At 40.3% G+C, this 20,979-nt stretch overlaps 1 protein-coding gene across 2 annotated transcripts in view; it reads right to left on the bottom strand.

Moving 5' to 3' along the window:
- The window catches only part of TBC1D30 (TBC1 domain family member 30), a 76,601-nt gene extending 60,924 nt beyond the window's left edge, over positions 1-15,677 (bottom strand). Inside the window, exons 1-2 of one of the 2 annotated variants that reach the window (XM_045789658.2) lie at positions 14,253-15,677; positions 9,292-9,456 (exon numbers count right to left, since the gene is read on the bottom strand). In XM_045789658.2, the coding sequence (XP_045645614.2) occupies positions 9,292-9,456; positions 14,253-14,796 (709 nt within the window). In that variant the 5' untranslated portion in view covers positions 14,797-15,677. The remainder of the gene's footprint in view (positions 1-9,291; positions 9,457-14,252) is intronic. The other variant, XM_045789659.2, reaches the window with a different exon arrangement.
- Positions 15,678-20,979: the final 5,302 nt, after the last annotated feature.

The raw sequence follows: 20,979 nt of genomic DNA on the forward strand, positions 1-20,979 counted from the left end.
CTGCAAGACACTAAAGAGTTGAAAGAAAATGAGAGGAGGCTGTGGCTAAAAATATCATAAGCAATTATAATCCCATTTCTTTCATCTAGTCAAATTCTTACTAAGTTACTTCAGGGCAGACCAAGCTGCTACTTACATATCAAAACATACCTAAATCTGTTATCAATGTTAACAAAATTGTGCCAAAATTCACAATTCTGCCACAAAGTTCCAAATGTAAAGCAAATCTACCTTAATTTAAATGCTAACTTCCTTATACGTTAAATATATCTCAGTAAAACTAGAAAAAAAAATGCTTATTTCTTTTCACCTATCAAAACAAATGAGCTCGTAAAAAAGGAATGTGCACATCTGGGTTAAGAAGAAAGACTGAAAAAATTGCATGTAATTTTGGTCCTCACCAAGATTACACTAAAAAAACAGTACAGGGATTTTTATCATAACCTACAAAGACCAGGGGGAAAAGAAACAGACAACACCACAATTTTGAAGCTAAAAAAGCACATAGACAACTAGAAATGGACTTAGCAGATCATATGAAGCCAAATCCCAAATTGACAGGGGCAAAGCTTTATTACACCACATATTCCACAAAACACTCAGAGATAGGCAGCCAGCTCTTGAGGAGGCTTAATAAGGAGACGTGGAGGAATCTGTTGAGAAACAATTGCATTCCTAGGTCCTCTCCTCTACTTCATGAGGCTGGGCAGTTACTCTTCTCCCATCCCTACAAAAGTTTGAAGGTTTTGTTTCTAAAGAGGGTTCAAGGAGGGAGTTGACAGAGAGCCAGCTGAGGGCTGCACACTCATGCTCTCGCTTGCTCACTCTCTAAAAATAAATAAGTAAATCTTTCAAAAAAAAAAAACAAAACACCAAAACAGAGAGATGGAAAATAAGAAAATAAAGAATCTTACAGAACTAGTCCAGAAGTTCCAACAGCCAAAAAATAGAATTCCAGAAAGAGGAAAAAGAAAAAGAGGGAGGAAAAGCATCAAAGAAATAATTTGCATGAATTTTCCAGAACTGAAGGATGTAAGTTGCCTCACTGAAGGAGTCTATCTACGGCGAGCACAACAGGTGAAAACAGATCCACACCAAGCAACATAATCATGAACATGGTGGTTTCAGAACACTAAGAACAAAGTGAAGATGCCACTTTCAAGGAGGAAACAAACAACAACCCAGGACACAGGATGAGGAATCAGAAAGGCTTCAGACTTCTCCAGAGCAAGAATGGAAGCAAGAAGCCAACAGAGCAAGTATAGAGTTGTCAATGTGAGGATCTAATAAAGACATTTTCATTCCTGCACAATTTCCAAAATTCTACTCACAGGCACTCTTGCTCAAGGGGATATGGGCACTGATATAAAATGAATAATCGGGAAAGAAGAAAACATGGAACATAGGGAACTAAAGATCCAACACAGGAGAGGGGCAAAGAGAGGGAAGGGAAATCCCAAGGTAACAGCTGTGCACCAGACTGAGCACAACCGGTCCAGAGTGTAGCAGTGTGGCTCAAGTGACAGTTGTGTTGATGGCAGTCAACACAAGATCCTTCCTGCTACTGGACCATCTTTCTAACTGGAGGACAGAATGCCTAGGAGAGCAGGTCCACATTCTCATCTGTACTTGTTTATCTCACAATGTGCTGACCAAGTGCTCGCCCTCTCCTCCCCTCCACGCCCACAAAAGTGTTCCGCTTTGACCTACTTCTGAGAGCAAGAGCAAGGCCATGGTCAGCTTTGAATCAAAAATAAAAAGCACGCCACTCCCCCACTTAGCTGATCACACAGCAAAAGATGCCACAGGACTCGTTTATAACCTTGCTCCCTGGCTCCCCCAGAAGGGGGTCCCGGGCATTCTCAGGGGAACCCAACACCACACTGTGACCCAGAGACTGGTTTATCTTTGGGGAGCTTTTATCTAACAGAGGCAACATTAATTCCCCTTTCCCTGTACAGCTAGAGTTGGGCTTACTACTCAGTTTCTCGAAAGTATACATTGTTCAGGAATGTATATAGGAGGTGGAAAAACTATAAAGAAAAGTAAGGGAATGATTAACACAGATGTGAGGAAGAGAGGAAGTTTCAACCAGGGAGGAACACTCAAGAGCTTCTAAAGTGCTAGTAAGTATTACTCAGTCTTGGTAAGTAGATATCCACTTATGTAGAACTTTATTTTTTTAAATTTATTTCTAACACATATATGTATTAGGATGCTCCTTATGATGATACATTCTATAATAAAAGATATTTTAAGTAGTCAGTGAATTCCTATTTAAATCAGTGAAATCAAAAATAGTCTTTAAAATTTTCTGCCTATAAACGAGAAAAGTTATGTGAAATGGGCAAATTCTATAATAATGTACCAAAGCTGATACAAGAAGAAATATAAAATATAAATAAGACGATAATTTTTTTTAGGTTAAATCTATAATTTAAAACCTTCCTACATAGAAAACTTCAGGCCCAAATATTTTACCAGCAAATTCTTTTTTTTTTTTAAGATTGTATTTATTTATTTATTTGAGAGAGAGCAGGGGGAAGGGCAGAGGGAGAAAGAGAGAGAAGCAGGCTCCCCGCTGACCAGGGAGCCCCACACATGACACACGAGGCTCCATCCCAAAACCCCAAGATCATGACCTCAGCCAAAGGCAGATGCTAACCAACTGAGCCATGCAGATTCTCCTTACCAGCAAATTCTATCAAACATGAAAGGAATAATTCCAGTCTTACACAATCTCTTCCAAAGAATGGAAAAAGTGAGCACACTCTGAAAGTTCTTTTATGAGGCTCCAGAAACCTGACAAGAGCATTATAAGAAAGGAAAATTACAGGCTTGTCACTCATGAACATAGCCATAGTAATCATCAGCAAAATATTAGCAAACCAAATCCAGCAATATATACATATACATATATATATATATACATATGTGTGTGTGTGTATATATATATGTATGTATGTATGTACATGTACCACATGACCCAGTTAGGATATTTCCAGGAACGTGAAGTTGTTTTAGCATTCAACATATCATCTCAATACAGCAACAAAGTATATGATATGATAAAGTTCAACATCTTAGCAAATTGGACAAAGAGAATTTCCTTCATTTGATAAAGGATTTCTACAGAAAACTTTCAGTAAGCATTGGACTTAATGGGGAAATGATAAGGCAAAAAAAAAACCTTTCCCTCTGAAATTTTACCTGAGATAAAAATTTCACTGCATTATCACTACTTCTGTTCAACATTATCCTGGAGGTCCTAACCAGTGCAAGGTTAACCTTGTCCTAACTAGACAAGAACAAGAAATGAAAGAATGGTAATGAAAACTGACATAAAACAGACAGTATTCACAGATGATAAAGATTATGTTCTTTAAAAAATACAAAAGAATTTACTGGGGCACCTGGCTGACTCAGTCAATGGAGCGTGTGACTCTTCCTCTCAGGGATGTAAGTTTGAGCCCTACATTGGATGTAGAGATTACTTAAAAGAAAACGAAAGCTTTGGGGCTCCTGGGTGGCTCAGTCATTAAGCATCTGACTCTTGATTTTGGCTCAGGTCATGATCTCAGGCTTGTAAGATCGAGCCTTGCATCAGACTCTGCTGGGCGTGGAGGCTGCTTAAGATTCTGTCTCTCCCTCTCCCTCTGCTCCTCCCTCCTCTTAAAAAATCTTTTAAAAATAATAAAATAAAAATTCAAAAAATATAAAATACAAAAGAATTTATAGACAATTAGAATCAACAACAAAAAAAGTAAGAGTGTTGGATATAAGGTCAATATGCAGAGAACAACCATATTTCTATGTACTAGAAACAAAGAGAAAATGATTTAAAACATACCAATTTAAAATAGCATCGAGAGACTCAACTACCTAAGAACAATCTAGTAAAAGATACGTGAGACCTCTATACAGAAAACTGTAAAAATAGACCAAAAACCATAAGATACCTAGGAATAAACACTAAGCAAAGAGGTAAAAGATCTTGGGGCGCCTGGGTGGCTCAGTCGGTTAAGCATCTGACTCTTGGTTTCTGGCTCAGGTCATGATCTCAGGGTCCTGAGATCAAGCCCTGTTGGGCTCCACACTCAGCAGGGAGCCTGCTTGAGATTCTCTCCCTCTACCCCTGACCCTCCCCGAGCTTGCACTTCCTCTCTCTCTCTCCAAAATAAGTAACCTCATATGCAGAACACTTTAAGAACTCCTGCAGGTCTATAAGAAAAAGTAGGCAATCCTTTTCTTCTTTGACAAATAGCCAATAAACATACAAAGAGGTGCTGAACCACGTTAGTAATCAGCAAAATGAAAATAAAAATCACACAGTCACTAAACAAACACTCACTAGAATAGTTAAAATTTAAAAGACTGGCAATACCAGTACCAATTGTTGGCCACTCCAAATCTCCCTTTACCTGTTTTTTTTTTCCATTTCCTATAGTACTTATCACGTCACCACCTTCTACACACATAAATATTTTGTTGATTTTTAGTGAGCAGGTGACCCAACTAGGTCAAGGAAAGTGAATTATGGAACTTTCTAGAACTATGGAAAAAGAGATCTGTTCTTTCAGGTAAGCTTGCTTAATTGGAGTTGCTATATTGGCCATTTTGGCATTATCCAGTGCAGAGGAAAGCACAGCTAAGAGATGAAATCAGTCTTAAAGATACTATTTGAGCAGCTCTATCTGATTTAGTTACACCTGAAGCCATACCCCTGGAGTTTTAATTATGTAAGCCAATCGACTTCCTTTTTCACTTAAATTAGTTTAAGTTGTGTTTCTGTACTCACGACTGAAAGATTTTTCACTATTACAATGTTCTAACAAAACAAAAAGATAGACTGAAAAGCACTGTATTAATCATTCAAAATTATATTTACGGATAATTTATGTCAATGACACTAGCTTGTGATATTACGTGAAAAAGGTAGGATACAGAAATGTTATTTAGTACACTAATTTTGAAAAAATTTTGTGAGCTCAGTCGGTTGGCTCAGTCAGTTGGGTGGCTCAGTCGGTTAAAGCGTCCAACTCTTGATTTCTGCCCAGGTCATGATCTCAGGGTCCCGGGATCAAGCCCCGAATCAGGTTCCCTGCTCAGAAGGAAGTCTGCTTGTCTCCCTCTCCCCCTCCCCCCATTTGTGCTCCCTCTCTCTCTCAAAATAAAATAAATAAATCTTAAAAAAACACTTGAATAAATATTAGAACTATGAAAAGACTGTCTTTAGAAAATGATTTTTTCCTCTTCTTTTTATAATTTTATATTTTCCAAGGTTTCCATAAGGAATGTATTATATTTTTAACACTTTTTATTGAGATATAATTCACATACCATAAAAGTCACCCTTTTAAACTGTATAATTTAGCAATTTCTAGTATATTCACAAAATTGTGTAGCCATCACCGCTACCTAATTACAGAACATTTTTATCACCCCAATAAAAAACCCATAGCATTAGCAGTCACTCCTCATTCTCGTTAACTCAGCCCCTGACAACCACTAATTGACTTTCTATTTCTTTGAATTTACCTCTTTGGGACATTCCAAATAGAAGCATACAATACATGGACTTCTGTGTCTTGCTTCTTTCACTTAGTATAATGTGTTCTGGGGTCATCTATGTTGTAACATGAATCAGTACTTCATTCCTGTTTATGACTGAATACTATTCCATTATATGGATATACCACTGTGGTTAATCCATTCATCCATTGATAGACATGTGAGTTGTTTTCACTTTGTGGCTATTATGAATAATGCCACTATGAACATTCATGTATAAGTTTTCATGGGGAAATACATCTTCAATTCTCTAGGAGTGAAATGGCTGGTTGAGTGCATTTACTTCTTTTTTTTTTTTTTTTTTTTTAGTGCATTTACTTTTATAATTTGTTTTAAAAACACAGAGAATTGTTTAGCGGAAAATGTTAAATGTCAGTGTCACCAAACTCAGAGCCACACAAACTCCTTCTCCTGCCACAGAGAACAAGGTACTGTTTTAGAGAAGACAACCATAGCAAAAGAAGAACAAGGACCACTGACTATTTGACAAGTGTCAGTGTCTGCCAGGCATTTATGATAGATAGCAAGATTTAATCACATTATTATCAAGATGCCAGAGTAGACACATCAATCGAATGAGGCTATAAGCTGTTTAAGATTCCTGTTTTTGGGGTGCCTGGGTGGCTCAGTCGTTAAGCGTCTGCCTTCGGCTCAGGGCGTGATCCCAGTGCTGTGGGATCGAGCCCCCACATCAGGCTCCTCCGCTGGGAGCCTGCTTCTTCCTCTCCCACTCCCCCTGCTTGTGTTCCCTCTCTCACTGGCTGTCTCTCTCTCTGTCAAATAAATAAATAAAATCTTTTTTTAAAAAAAGATTCCTGTTCTTATTGACAAGGCTAAAATAAAGACAATACTTCCATAAACATTCACAGTTTTCCCACCCTTTTCTCTTACCACAGTTTTCCAATGACAGCTAGATTTTATCACTTGATTTATACTCCATTTCACAAACTTAACCAGCATAAACAACGTAAGTATTTACTACACCAATGCAGAAAATTGTAAAATTAGGAAATGCTGCTAATTAAGAGGACGTCCCTTCTGCCTTCAGGAAAAAAATAGTTAAATCATAAGATAAGCCAATCACTTAAAAATCTTGAGATCAGAATCAAACTCCTGGCCAAACACATCTTATTCTTCTCATTGTCTTGAAGCCATGAGGTGGATTTTCCGGCACACCTCCATGCACTTGATGAACAGTGATAGTCGCTACCATTCTTATCGTTAATTTTATTATATAATATTAAATTGGTTATACCATGGTTATCCTTAGATAGACAGTTAAATATAGGGAGAAAATCTGCATTTCTACAAGGCAAATAGTGATTCTGCTCTTCTGATTCCCACCCCTGTTTTAAATAAAGGGATTCTACCATAAGGCTTGGTGTAGGAAACCATAAAATCCAGGCAGTTACATCATACGTGTTCAAAATAAAAACGATCTAGTCATTTTTGTTCATAATCCACACGTACTTATGAAATCGTTATATCTCCTTTGGTGTATCAACAGGAAATGACCCTTTTGATTGAAGATTAAAATAGTTCTATATTATAACATGTTATGGAAGGGGGAACATCACTTACGGAAAGAATTATAAGCACTGGATCCATATATAGAAGGAGAAACGGGGGTTTTGTGGACTTTTGCATATTAAATACAAAGAAGTCAACATGCATGTTGTATTTAAATGCATCACTGCCGATCACTACTAAAATGAAAGCCCATTTATTCAGTGTAAAACAGTGAAATCTAAATTCTTTAAGAGTTCTAATCAAATGTATCTATTAGATGACTTTGAGGAAAGAAGCAAAATGTGCAACTATGGGAATCAGACATTGAGTCCCAAAACATCTAACCTCTGGAGGAATAACCATTCAGTCAAATTTTGAACAATGTCTACATCATAATATAATATCGTATGATGAGAATGATAATTCTGATCCATTGTCCTTTCTTGATTCAACAAAAAACATTCTGTTCCATTTAGTTAAGTCTTATTACCAAGGTGATAATTCAGCTCCCAGGGTTAAGAGGTATTAATCCCATACTCTCTGAAGTACGAAACTGTGGCTAGATTTAAAGAAACAAACTCTAAAACACGTTAAGAAGTCTGCATTCACAAATTCACAGATTGAATTAGGTGCTTGTGAACACATTTTTTTCTAAAAAGACACAAATGCCCGTCTTTTTATCAGTCAAGTAAATTCAAACTCTGAACGGTTATCAGTCCCTGGTAATTATCAACCCCTGATCCTGGGCCAGTCAGACATTCCTCTCTGTCTCCCCCCTTAGACTTCCCCACACATCCAAACTCCATGCATTTACCACTTCATGCTTTTAACTTCTGGTAAAAACAATAATAATGGGTAGATGAAAACATAGTTGAAAAAAAAAAAGAAAAATCAAGGTATTTCAAAATAAAAGGGGAAAATAACAGCATTTTTACTAGACACTTGGGAATCTATCAGAATCCATGGAAAAATATCAACTACCTACAATACAGGCTAACTTTTTATAGACAGACATAAATAAATATACGTAGATGTATATCTATGTATATCTACATATGTATTCTCCTTCTCTAGCTATTTCAGACAAGCATCTGGCTCTGGAGAAAACCTTATTCAATGACACCCCTGCTCTCTGTATGGGCCGTTATATCATTATAATAATTAAGCAACATTCTGTTTAATATACATTAGGTTGACGTCTTCTTTAGTAAACAGCAAGAATAATAATTTGGGGCTGACAGACAGTGATATAATAAAACAGGGGGAAGAAAGGGTGGTATTTACATTTAATAATGAACAGAAGAATGGAACTGAAGCCATTAATTTTAGTATCTGAAACTCATCAAGCCCTGAAAATTGCTTTATGAAAACAAACACATCTTAATTTGGAATTAAAAAAAAAAAACTACAAAAGGTATCACTTTATATATAAAATATGACAGGGTAAAGAAACAAAGTAAGGCAACTTTCACATGCACCTAAAAAGCTGTCATAGGCATTTTAGCAAAACATCATTGGTGCCTCTATTTGCCATACCTGAACATAGAGTTCTGCCGTGCTGCATGTTAATAAAGAATACAAAACAAAAATAAGGACATGTTAGCAGAAGAAAACATAAAACTACTGCATGGAGAATTAAAAAATTAATTCACGTGCTTTTATATCTAGAATTTAACATGGATCAGTGATTTAACATTTTTAACTCAATTAACAAACCACACAGCTCTTAGCTATGAATGGACGGCCCAGGAGACGGATTTAATTTGTTAAAATATTTTGTCCTTTTTAGACTTCAAAGCAAGTTGTAAGACTCTGTTACAAAAGTGTCCTTCTTTTAAGCCAATTTTTAATGTACTTATTTGAGTGACACAGCATAAGAGAACGAAGATATGCTTTTTTTAGGTGGTGTCTATTTGATGCAATTCAAAAAATAAAGATTTTAGTCCTTATTTAGCATCAGGTAAAAAATAACCATTGTCAAAATGAAGTACTACTTCAAATCCAGATTAAACTAGGCTTGTAACATCAGACATGCACTATACATTGCAACCAAAAAACTAGGAAACTTGAGTTGTTCGTAGTTCTTGGTTCTGAGGCTATAAGCTTCCATTTAAAACTCTGTGATATAGTCAAAAACACGACTACCGGCTCAGCTCCACTAACATTCCAGACACGTGTGGCAAAAGGGCTAACCCGCACTCCCATACTTACTTCGCTTCTGGGACACAGCCTGCAAGCATGCAGTCACAATATCACAGTTTCTCTGTACTTTGTGCAGAAGCCTGTCTTTTTGCTTCAGCTGCCGAAGTAACTTTGCTGATTGAATGCCAATTCTGTACTTTAGCTCTCGAAGGATTGTCTTCAGTTCATTAATGTCTATCAGTAAAGAAAAAGAAAAAGGACATAAATATCCAGAGAGGAATATAAATTCCAATGTAATATTAATCGTAGGATAAACATCTAGAACATCCATTTAAACCAAGTAATTCTGGGTTCTCACCCAGGATTACCTGTATGTATTCAGCTGAGATTTTTTTTTTTAAGATTTTATTTATTTGAGAGAGACAGAGAGAGAAAGAAAGCCCGAGCGGTGGGGGGAGGGGCAGAGGGAGAGGAAGAAGCCAAGTCCCCTTTCTTCCCCAGGAGGGAACCCAAAGTGGGGCTCTATCCCAGGACCCCAAGATCACGACCTGAGACAAGGCAGACACTTAACCCACTGAGCAACATAGGCGGCCCCAGCTGAGATATTCTGATCAAATAATTCACTCAAGCATTTCCTGCCCTGTCACTGAAACAAATACTGTAAGATAAATTTTATCCTTGGGGCGCCTGGGTGGCACAGCGGTTAAGCGCCTGCCTTCGGCTCAGGGCGTGATCCCGGCATTACGGGATCGAGCCCCACATCAGGCTCCTCCACTAGGAGCCTGCTTCTTCCTCTCCCACTCCCCCTGCTTGTGTTCCCTCTCTCGCTGGCTGTCTCTGTTAAATAAATAAATAAATAAATCTTAAAAAAAAAAAAAAAGATAAATTTTATCCTTGAGGCTACTTGCAACACGTAAGCAAAGACTCTTGTCATATTTAGCTCTGGTTACAAATTTACCTTTCATTGCCTGAAAATTGGCATGTATATTTTGTATCATTAAAGTGCTCAGATGGTAAGCTTACAAGAAAAGAATCCTTTTGAGTCGGTCACATCAATGATAAACCTAATAGTTGATAACAAATGTTTTTAAAAGCACTCACATGTTTGTACATGATCAGTTAAAAATAATAATAGAACCACATTTTCTAATGTAGATGAATATAATAATATTGGTTTTGTTTTAAATATACAGTCTTCCAATAACTTGACTATTAGGTACAATATTTCATTTTAGAAACTCAGTAATTTTTCAAATATGATAGAAAATACTTTTCCTTTAAATGGATAAATTAAGGATAAGTCTACATTCATAACATTAATATTACCAACAGCTGTTTTTCCACATGTGAAAAAAGATTTGGGAAGCAAAACTATCCACAAACTTTGTATGAATAATCATTACAATTTGGGAGTTCTGTTTATCACACTTTTTTTAAAAGAATTTATTATTTATTTGATAGAGAGACAGAGACAGAGAGAGCATGAGTGGGGGTAGGGGCAGAGGGAGAGGGAGAAGCAGGTTCCCAACACAGGGCTTGATCCCAGGACGCTGGGATCACGACCTGAGCCAAAGGCAGACACTTTACTGACTGAGTCGCCCAGGCACCCCTATTTGTCACTCGATATTATCATTAGTCACTACAGTGTGACCTGCCAGTCAGGCAAGAAGCTTCCACTCAACTTGGCATTAGCTAGGCCCTCATTAAAGGTCCTGTGTGGGATTTGGAGAAACTAGCAAGGACCAGAAGAGAACAAAAGAAGTGTTCAAAGGCAAAAAAAAAAAAAAAAAAAAAAAAATCCAGAGGTCAAAGAAAATGAACTTTGGGGGTCTGTGTAACAGAAGTGCAAGGGGGTCCTTTAACAGCAGTCATATTTGACCACATCATGGAAAATGTATTTAACCTTAAAAATGCAAATTCTCTTTGGATCAAGCAACTACCTTTGTGATCTTAGACAAGGTAGTGCTCTGAGTCTCAAATTCTGCTTAGCATACAAGATAATTCTGAGAAACAAATGTGAATAGTCTTTATAAACATCAATACAAATAACACTAAAGTAAGAATAAAGGACTACTATGAGGAAGAGACCAAAGGCCAGTTATTTTTCTTACCTTGAGTTTAAACATGGCGGTATATAGTGGGAAGTAAGAGCACATTTAGGTTAAATGATAGTATTTGTGCTCTAAGGACAATTAAATATGGAAACAAACTATAAGAAGAGATGAGAGGGCTCTTCATTCCTAGATTCCTTCCATAGAGCAGAGAGCCTTTCTTTGAATGTTTAAAATTTTTCCTTCCAGAAAGAAAACGGGTAGGAATATCATCATCTTGCATTTACATTATAGATTTCTTCCAACAAAGAGTCATTTTTAGTGACTGTTAAGGAACCTACAGTTCTGTGATTCTCTGAAGTGTATGTATTGTCCAATATGCGAAAAATCTTCAGAGGTGAGTTACAAGTGTCTTCTACAGCAATATGTGCCGATATACAAGCATCCTGAAGACAGAAAGAAGCTCTCCTTTATCCTTGTATGCCTTACTGCCTCAGCCACTTTTGCTGTTAAATGAGTGTTAAATAAACGAGCAAAAGTGCGATCATCAACTGACAAGCAGTGGACAACCTCCTCTCCAAGGCATTCTGGTGTATGTGATAATAATAAAAATAGTATCTAACATTTGTTGAGCATTTTGCACACAAAAACTTATATAATTATCACCACAGCCCTCTCTCGGGTTAGGTTATTATTATCCCCAGCTGCAAGGGAAGAAAATGAGAGACAGAAAGGTTAAAAAGCTTGCCCAAGGTCACACGGCTAGTAATGAACAGTGGCAGGATATCAGCTCCAGCATTCTGACCTCAAAGTCCACCTCCTTTATGAAAATGCTGAGAAGAGAGCCAAGATTTCCTGAGAAATCATTTTCATGCCGCACGTAAATGAAGGATCCACACATGCCAAACATCTATAAATAGGTGCTACAGCAAAATTCCTAATAGAGAGAAGAGTGAATTAACACACCAATTACCTGCATTATATGAAATTCTTACTAAGCATTATGTTAGCAGAGACATTTTTTGACCCTGAATAAAATCAAGTAATCTAATAAACTATAAAATTATTAATGCAGGCAGCTGTTTTCAGGTGCTTCCACCTGTTTCTTTATTCTTAATACTCTTCTTTTTAAGATTTTATTTATTTACTTGAGAGAGAGAGAGAGAGTGCACGCACAAGCAGGCAGAGGGGCAGAGGGAGAGGGAGAAGCAGACTCCCTGCTGAGCAGGGAGCCCGACACAGGGCTCGATCCCAGAACCCTGAGATCATGACCTGAGCTGAAGGCAGACGCTTAACCGACTGAGCCACCCAGGCACCCCTATTCTTACTATTCTAATGATGTTCATCAATAAAGGGGTGTCTGTGTGTAACATTATTAGAATATGGCACTTTTGTTCATTCTAATAGGGTTGATTTAAAGGAAAGAAAGGGTAGCAGGCAACTAACCATGCAGTAAGACTGAAACTTGGAAAAAAACAGACTCTTAGAGGTCTTAATGAATTAATAGAGTGGTCACTGGTTTGAAATCCACGTGCAAAGCTGTACTGTTACCTCTTCTTTACAATTTAGCTTGCCAAATTTCCTCTTCCAAAAGGAAATTACCAATCCCCAGAATTTGCTCAGTAATGAAAAGTGAACATTGTTGTAAAAACAGAAAGCCAAATCATAATTCTTCAAAATTGACTTTGTTAGATTCTGAAAGAACTATCGCCTTACGGAACTCTTGGCATAAACAGACACTCTGAGAACAGCCAAGTAACTGTATAAAATGAAATGGCACTATTCCAGGCAAAGTCCTAGGCAGGGGGAGGAAGGTGGAAGCCATTTGTAACAATCAGCTGGGGGAAAAAAAAAACCTTTGCTAGGAAGCCAAAAGAGGAAGTTGAATGCTGTTTACATAGATTTGAGAAAGCAGACAGATTTATTCCTTTTCTGGTGTGTGTGTGTTTCCCCCTCTGGCACCAGCTAGACTGATTACAATTAGGAGACAGGAGACCATTCTATAGTTTCCTCTCCTTCCTCCCTCTCCTGGTAATTTAGCACAAGGACATTAATGCAAAAAATGTTATGGTGACTTAGCATCTGTTTTCCACTTCCCACTTCATTTTGTAAATTGAAGTCTTGGTATGCCTATAAAAAAGACAACTGTAATAACTGTGTGAGTGCCTGAAAGGCAAACTATTATGAACAGTGGGGGGGGGGATCTCAATTAGGACGTGAGCATCAGAGTCTGATAACAAAAGAAATACCAAATTAGCCTCTCCCCACCGAAAACAAGGCCATTTTCAGATCGCCCTTTCCAACTGAAGGTACCAGCAGTCAAATCCCGTGATAGTGCCAACACAGTAGGGCCCTCCACTAATCCTCCACCCAGAGGGAAAAAAAATCCACCTAACGAGCTTCCTGAAGCCAGACAGGCTGGCAGAAATGGAATTCATCCGCTCTGCTTAGAAACTGCATTATCGAATTATTCTGCCTCACTAGCGAAACACTATCCTAGGGCTGTGGCCAGGGGAGGGCGGATTCGGGGAAGAGGAAAAAAAAAAAAAAAAAAAGCCGCAGGAGTCGCCTCTCTTGTCCGCGCGCCCTCTAGGTAACTTCTGATACACGTATCAGAAACTCCAAACCCGTCCTAACAGCTGTTCTGGTGAAATCAGACGGTGGCCTGCCTCTCCCTTTGGGCCTCCACAGACACATGGCGGGGTGAGGAGTGGAGACCCGCCGCTACCACCCCCACCCACTGAGGTTCCACCGGACAACTCGAGAGGGAATGGGGGTGGAGGGATAGTAAGCACTAAGTTCAGTCATGAATCGGTGACGCTGTGGGCACTAGCGGCAGGTCAGAGGAGACGCCCCAGACGTACTGTCTGAGCGCTCGGCGGCTCAGCCAGGTGTGCCCAGGTAAGCGCTGGAGCGCAAGCGGGCGCGGTGGGGTCGGGCTCCGGGCAGCCCCCCAGAGCCCCCGGCCGCGGCGCTCACCTTTCTGCCGCAGGTACTGCATCTGGTGCCGCTGGCTCGGCCGCTCCTGCAGCTCCTGCAGCACGCGGGAGTCGCCGGCGCTGCCGCGGCCGCCCAGGAACACGTCGGAGCCGGAAGCCTCCGTGGAGCTGTCGAGGCTGTCGCGGCGCCGTTGGCGACCCCCGGGCCCGCGGCCCCTGCCCGCCGCTTCCTCCTCCTCCGCGCAGCTGTACAGCTCGGTGAGCAGCCCGCTCACCAGGGACGCCGTGCGGCTCGTCCGGCCGTCCCGCGGCTCGCCGGACTCCAGGTCCTCCTCAGCCTCCCAGGAGTCCCGGGAGCCCCGAGGCCGCTCCGCCGGGGGCGCCCCTCGCACGCACGGGGCTCGGGGCACTCCGGGAACCGCCTCCGCTGCCGCGTCCTCCGGCCCTGCCCTGGGCTCCGGGCGCCCCATCCGGCCCCCGCCTGCGGGAAGGACCTCCATAGCCCGCGGCGTGCGATAGCCCGGCTCCTGCGGCTCCTCCCGCCCTGCCGCGCGGACCAGTTCCGGGAGGAGGCGCGGCCTCATCGGCGCCGGGGGTGCCTTCGGCCGGGCGCCGCGCCAGTCCGCCCCAAATCCCCGAGTCGCCAGACCTCCCCGCTTCAGGCACCGGAGCGGCGGCCCCGCAGCCCAGTCCCCGAAGAGCGGAGGGGCGGGGTGGGGTGCGGCCACGCCTCCGGACTACATAGGGACACCTGCAGCAGGTGAGGCCCCACTTCTCCTGGGAGCGCTATCTGATCCGCCTCAAGGAGGATGTGGCCAGAGCACATCAGGACGAAGCAGCCCTCAGCCGGAGGGGGAGGGCGTTCTGGCCATCTTCACTTTTAAGCACGTGATTTAATTCAAAAAGAGGGTAACTCTTTCATCCTATTCAGTCATCAGCTAGAAATCATGCCGGGGAGAGTTCTAAATGCCACTCAATAGTCCGAGGCCGGGATAGTCTTCGCATAGGCCGGGCACAATGCCCAGGCCTTTCCACCTTCCCACCTGATCTGGGCCCCTTTCCAGGCGCCCTTACTTTCTGACAATAACCTTTCCGAAGACTTGGCATATACTTGAGATTTAATAACGCTGTGAACTTTAATCCATCAGTGAAAAATAAAGTGCTAGATTAAGATCAACTAATTCCCAGGCACGAGACCTCACAGAGAATGAGGGTTTTGATAAATGTCCATGAGATGGCCAAACCAATAAATAGACATTGCTGATTCTGACAGAAAAATCAAAAGTTCACGTGATATCCTGAAAGATGTATCTTTACATTAGATCTCAATGGAAGAACTCTGAGATGCCTCTCCACTGTATGTATTTTTGTGAATTTAATAACAATTTTCAGTTTTTGAGCACTTTTTTGTGTGCCAGAAACTGTTCTTCGTTCTTTGCACAAATTATCCTATTTAATTCTCACTTTAACCTTATAAAGCAGGTAAATAGTACTTTTTTTTTTATTGAGGTATAATTGACATAACATTAAGTTAGTTTCAGAGGTGCCTGGTGGCTCAGTCGGTTAAGGGTCTGTCTTCGGCTCAGGTCATGACCCCAGGGTCCTGTGATGGAGCCCAGCATCAGCTCCTTCCTCAGTGGGAAGCCTGCCACTCCCCCTGCTTCTGCTCACTCTCCCTCTCTTTCTGACAAATAAATAAAAAAATTTTTTTAAGTTAATTTCAGGTGTACAACACTTCAGTATTTGAGTATATTTCCAAATGATCACTAGGATAAGTCTAGTTAACGTCCCTCACCATACATGGTTACAAAGGTAAGTGCTATTTTATCCTCACTTTTCAGATGAGGGAGCTGAGGCACAGAGAGGCTAAATTACTGCCCATCACAAAGAATAAAGTGAATTTCTCTTAAAGCATAAAGTGTCTGGTTTTCATCATGGATAAATACATATTCCATTATGGATGAATACGTATTTGTCTATTTCCTAGCACTATTAAATATTTGCCATATTTCTAAAAGGAGCCATAATGTACCTAGTGAACAATGATGGTGCTTTATGTTTGTTCAGCACACTTTTACTTCTCAAGGCACTTTCATAATAGAGCCTGACCCTACAGGTAAAAAAACCTGATGTCTCTTGGCACTACCACCACAATACTTGTAAACAGCGCGAGAACAATAAGACCCTTTTTGAAATTGGAGTTAATATAAGAAAAGCAAAATGTTAATGACTTTTCCCTTAGGTATCCAGAATTTGAAATTATTCTAGAAATATTATTTTATGGTTTTATAACTGTATTAACTACTACTATATCTATTTAATTTTAAAATGTATGAAATAGAAAAAATTGAAATTATTTAGTTTGTCTTTTGAGCTTTTTTTTTTTAATTATTGTTTCCAGCTTTGAATAGAGTCCTGGGAGCCTACTTTCATATGCCAAACTTTGCAACAAGCAGGACTTTCATAAAGGGAAACACTGAAATTGGATCTCTTTTCTTATTTGACTCCCCAGCCCTTTCTCTAACTCCATCCAGTAAAAGATGTGATTAATAGTCTTCAGCACCTCATGTTGGGCATCTCTATCAGGACCTGTGGATGAAGCTATTCCAAGTGAACGAGACCAGTAAACACAATAGGTCATTGACAGTCAACATTTCTAAATTAATCAGAACTTCAAAAATTATTTCTCGTTTCCCATCAGTACCAAATCACACGAGGAGAGGAAATTGGCAAAATAAAAGATAACAAGGAAAGCAGATTCAAGATCCTTCCATGTGTTGGAGTGATCATCCCCCAGGTATGCACGTGACTCTTACCTCACCAGAGTCAAGTCTCTGCTTAAATGTCATCTTCTCAGTGGGTCTAACCACCCTATTTGAAACTGTGGATCCCTACCCTCCCTTATTCCCCCTCCTTATTCTCTTTTTTTCTATAATACACTCTACCTTCCAATATACTATATCAACTACTGACTTATTATCTATCTTCTGCCAGTAAAATGTGAGCTTGGTAAGAAAAGAATTTTTGTCTGTTTTGTTCACTGATGTACGCTCATCACACTAGACAAAAGACCAACCAACTACCTGCTTTCCTATGAAAAAAGATTCTCATTGAAAAGAATCTTAGAAGTGTTGTTAGCAAAGAGCAGTCCATTTTGGATCTTACATTACGGCTTCTTGGTGACTGGAAGGCCCCAGGTGAATTCCCTGAAGCTCTAAAGCCAATTAATTGAGTATAAGAGAACTAATGGTCTCACAGAATATGATTTCAAACTGATCATGACTAAAGGTAATAGCTAAAATTAAATTTACTATGGTTAATTATGCTACTGATAATCATCAGTATTTCAACTTGTTTAGAACCTTAGTTTTAGGGGCGCCTGGGTGGCACAACGGTTAAGCGTCTGCCTTCGGCTCAGTGCGTGATCCCGGCGTTATGGGATCGAGCCCCACATCAGGCTCCTCTGCTATGAGCCTGCTTCTTCCTCTCCCACTCCCCCTGCTTGTGTTCCCTCTCTTGCTGGCTGTCTCTATCTCTGTCAAATAAATAAATACAATCTTTAAAAAAAAAAAAGAACCTTAGTTTTATTTAAATAATCATACTAATTATTTTATACCAGATACAAGATCTAGTGCTGCATTACATTTACAAGGAGCTAAGAAGCATCTATGTCTAAGTTGAGTACAATTTACTAAAATCTACAGAATACAATTTATGTGAAACTAGTGCACAAGCTACAGGCTATGAACATTTAAATTACTTCCAAACAGTTATCAGGGTCTTATCGATAACCTTCTGATACCCACCATTTAAAACTACCTAACAAAAAATAAAGTGAATTAAAGCTTGTTTAAAAACAAAACAAAACAAAAACAAAAAGAAAAAAAAACTACTTTGGACGCCTGGGTAGCTCAGTAGGTTAAAGCATCTGCCTTCGGCTCAAGTCATGATCCCAGAGTCCCAGGATTGAGTCCTGCATTGGGCTCCCCCATTAGCCGGGAGCCTGCTTCTCCCTCTGACCCTGTCCCCTCTAGTGCTCGCTCTCTCGCTCTAGCAAATAAATAAATAAAATCTTTAAAAAAAAAAAAAACCACCTTAACAAGACTCTCAACATTTTTGATAATTTGATAATTTTTTTCAGCATATTCAGGCACACACATAAATACTGAACTGCTATGATGAAAGCTTTAATTATGCTTGGAATGGCTGATTTCTAAAATCTAGCATTTAATCTTTCACTCTAATCCTTCAGGGATTACTCATTCCCAAACATAAGAGGAATTCAAAAGGTCACTGCTGGGCTTCAGCTTCTGCTCATGGATGCTCATTTTTACTCTTTCTTTTTGCTGATTAGAATTTATTTATATCCTTGGACTACAATACAATCTCTATTCTCAGTTTAATAACTATACATGAAGAAGACTCATATTTTTCAATCCAAAAAGTTGGGATGCCAGGTAAACAAGGGATTTTAGTACTTTTAAAAACCATCAAGCCTTAGACAGACCTTAGGAAATACATAGTAAGACATAGACAGTCAATAAACAAAGGCTATTAATGATGAATGACATTTATTTTTTTTAAAGATTTTATTTATTTATTCGACAGAGATTGAGACAGCCAGCGAGAGAGGGAACACAAGCAGGGGGAGTGGGAGAGGAAGAAGCAGGCTCATAGCGGAAGAGCCTGATGTGGGGCTCGATCCCAGAACGCCGGGATCACGCCCTGAGCCGAAGGCAGACGCTTAACCGCTGTGCCACCCAGGCGCCCCCAATGATGAATGACATTTAAATCATAAAATTTGAGTGCCTAGAGGAATTTTGGAGATCTGACTACTGCCTAATTAATTATTGTTACACTAGATTTCAAAGTGACCGAATATAACCTTTTCTTTGTAATAGTAAAAAATTGTGATTGCTCAATGCATATCAGCTGGGAGCCAAACTTCTGCTTTCCCACCCGTACTCACGTGACATTCTTTGAGCGTGAGGTGCCTACCATGCCAGGATTTAGGTAGCCGCTGACAAAGGGTGGCTAACCTAAACTGACTAAGCTGTTTTGTCTAATTTGTTGTTCAGCAGCTCTTCCACGGTGAATGCTTTCTGGTGAGCATAAATATGTCACACAATGATCTTCACACTTTGTGCCTATTCCTGTGTGTCCATCCTTTGGCCTCTACCTCAGACCTCCCTATCCCTAATCTTCCGGTCATTTTCCTTCCATACTCATGATGGGACCAGCCAAGGTCATTTACCACTACCAATGAATGCATATATATGCTAACCGCAGACCACTTCCCTTATCTCAGAAACCGGATGGTCAGGTGCACCAACCAAAGCCTTGCCCATTAGGATGGTTTTCTCTTACCGCTATCATTCAAGGCCGGCCCGGAGTGAGGCTGTAATGCAACCCACCATCCATTTCCATCCTGCACCAATACACCAAGCTGTTTATCCATAAACCAAGCTCGGACCTTCTCCTCCTCCTTCAGGTACTCCAGGAACCATGAGGAGCACTGTGGGTCTGGGCTACCTTTTCATGCACTTGTTTATGCCCTCTGATCTTGCTCATGTTTGGTTCCAGATGTAACAGTTCATCACATGTAAAATTACCGCTGATCCTGACCAACTCTGACTTGGTGGGACCCAAGAGGACCCAACTCATGATGGACAGTACAGGAAGCATGATCATTTGGTGTCTCATGACTAAGAATTCCATCTCTATCAGGGCTCAGTACACCAGGAGCTGTTTTTCAAAAGATATGTAATTCCTGCTGTAGATAACATGACCCTGCTCCCAAAACCCGAGGGTCTGGGGGTAATTTCCCCACTGGGGCTTGTTCCACGTTGCATCTTTTCTCATCACTGAAACCGGGATAGCATAGGGTCTGCCAGAGTGTATGGCCCAAGCAAAAGGGTTCCTTGTGTCACAGGCTGGATCTGCCACCAGGACGGACTTCAAGATGTGGACCCTGTAGTTATACAGAGCCTCTCTCAAAAGGTCCCCACACTTGGCTTAGGCTTTGTGGTCACCAGCTTGAAATTATTAACAATTTTATCTTTGAACTTGTGTTTTGAAAATAAAGTCCAATGGGACATGTACGTGAGCAGAAGAGATAAACCAGGACAAGGAGTACAATAAGCAGGAGTCATGCACCAAGTCATGCACAATTGTCACATGCTCACGCCTCAGGGCAGTCAGAGAGTCTCAGGGCCCCAAGGCACCCAGAAAAAGAACAGAGCCCAGACTGATGGCAGCAATGGCAGAAAGAACACGGGAGAAGCAGCAGTGGTGGCAACAGCAATAGGAAGGGAAAGGGGCTCTACACAAGGTCAGTGCTGGACCTACTGTGGGGGTCCCCATCTGCTCCCCAAATCTCATCTTTGTGATATTTGCACAAATCTTTGAAAGCTATGATGGGAACTGCCAGCTTTCAGGCAATACACTTTGTCAGTAAATTATTACAAAATAAAAGCACATGTGTTCATGAGAACACTGAAATAAAGCAAATCAGAGAATTATTTGAATTATTAAAATTTACAGTTTAGAATTCTCCGAAGAGTTTAGAAAACTTCTGCAACATGGCAAATCAAATATCCACAAACTTATAAATGAAAATAACACCATTTTCATGTGAAACTACAGACAAACTAATTATTAATGATGAAAACAATTTAAAATTAATTTTTCCTTGTAATTGAAGACACAGTGATCGAATGATTATACAGGCACCTTCAACTACCATATATTAAAGGTTGAACCCATTT

The sequence above is a fragment of the Ursus americanus genome, chromosome 17, assembly GCF_024610735.1.
Source record: "Ursus americanus isolate L20-20 chromosome 17, mUrsAme1.1.p, whole genome shotgun sequence".
NCBI lineage: Eukaryota > Metazoa > Chordata > Mammalia > Carnivora > Ursidae > Ursus > Ursus americanus.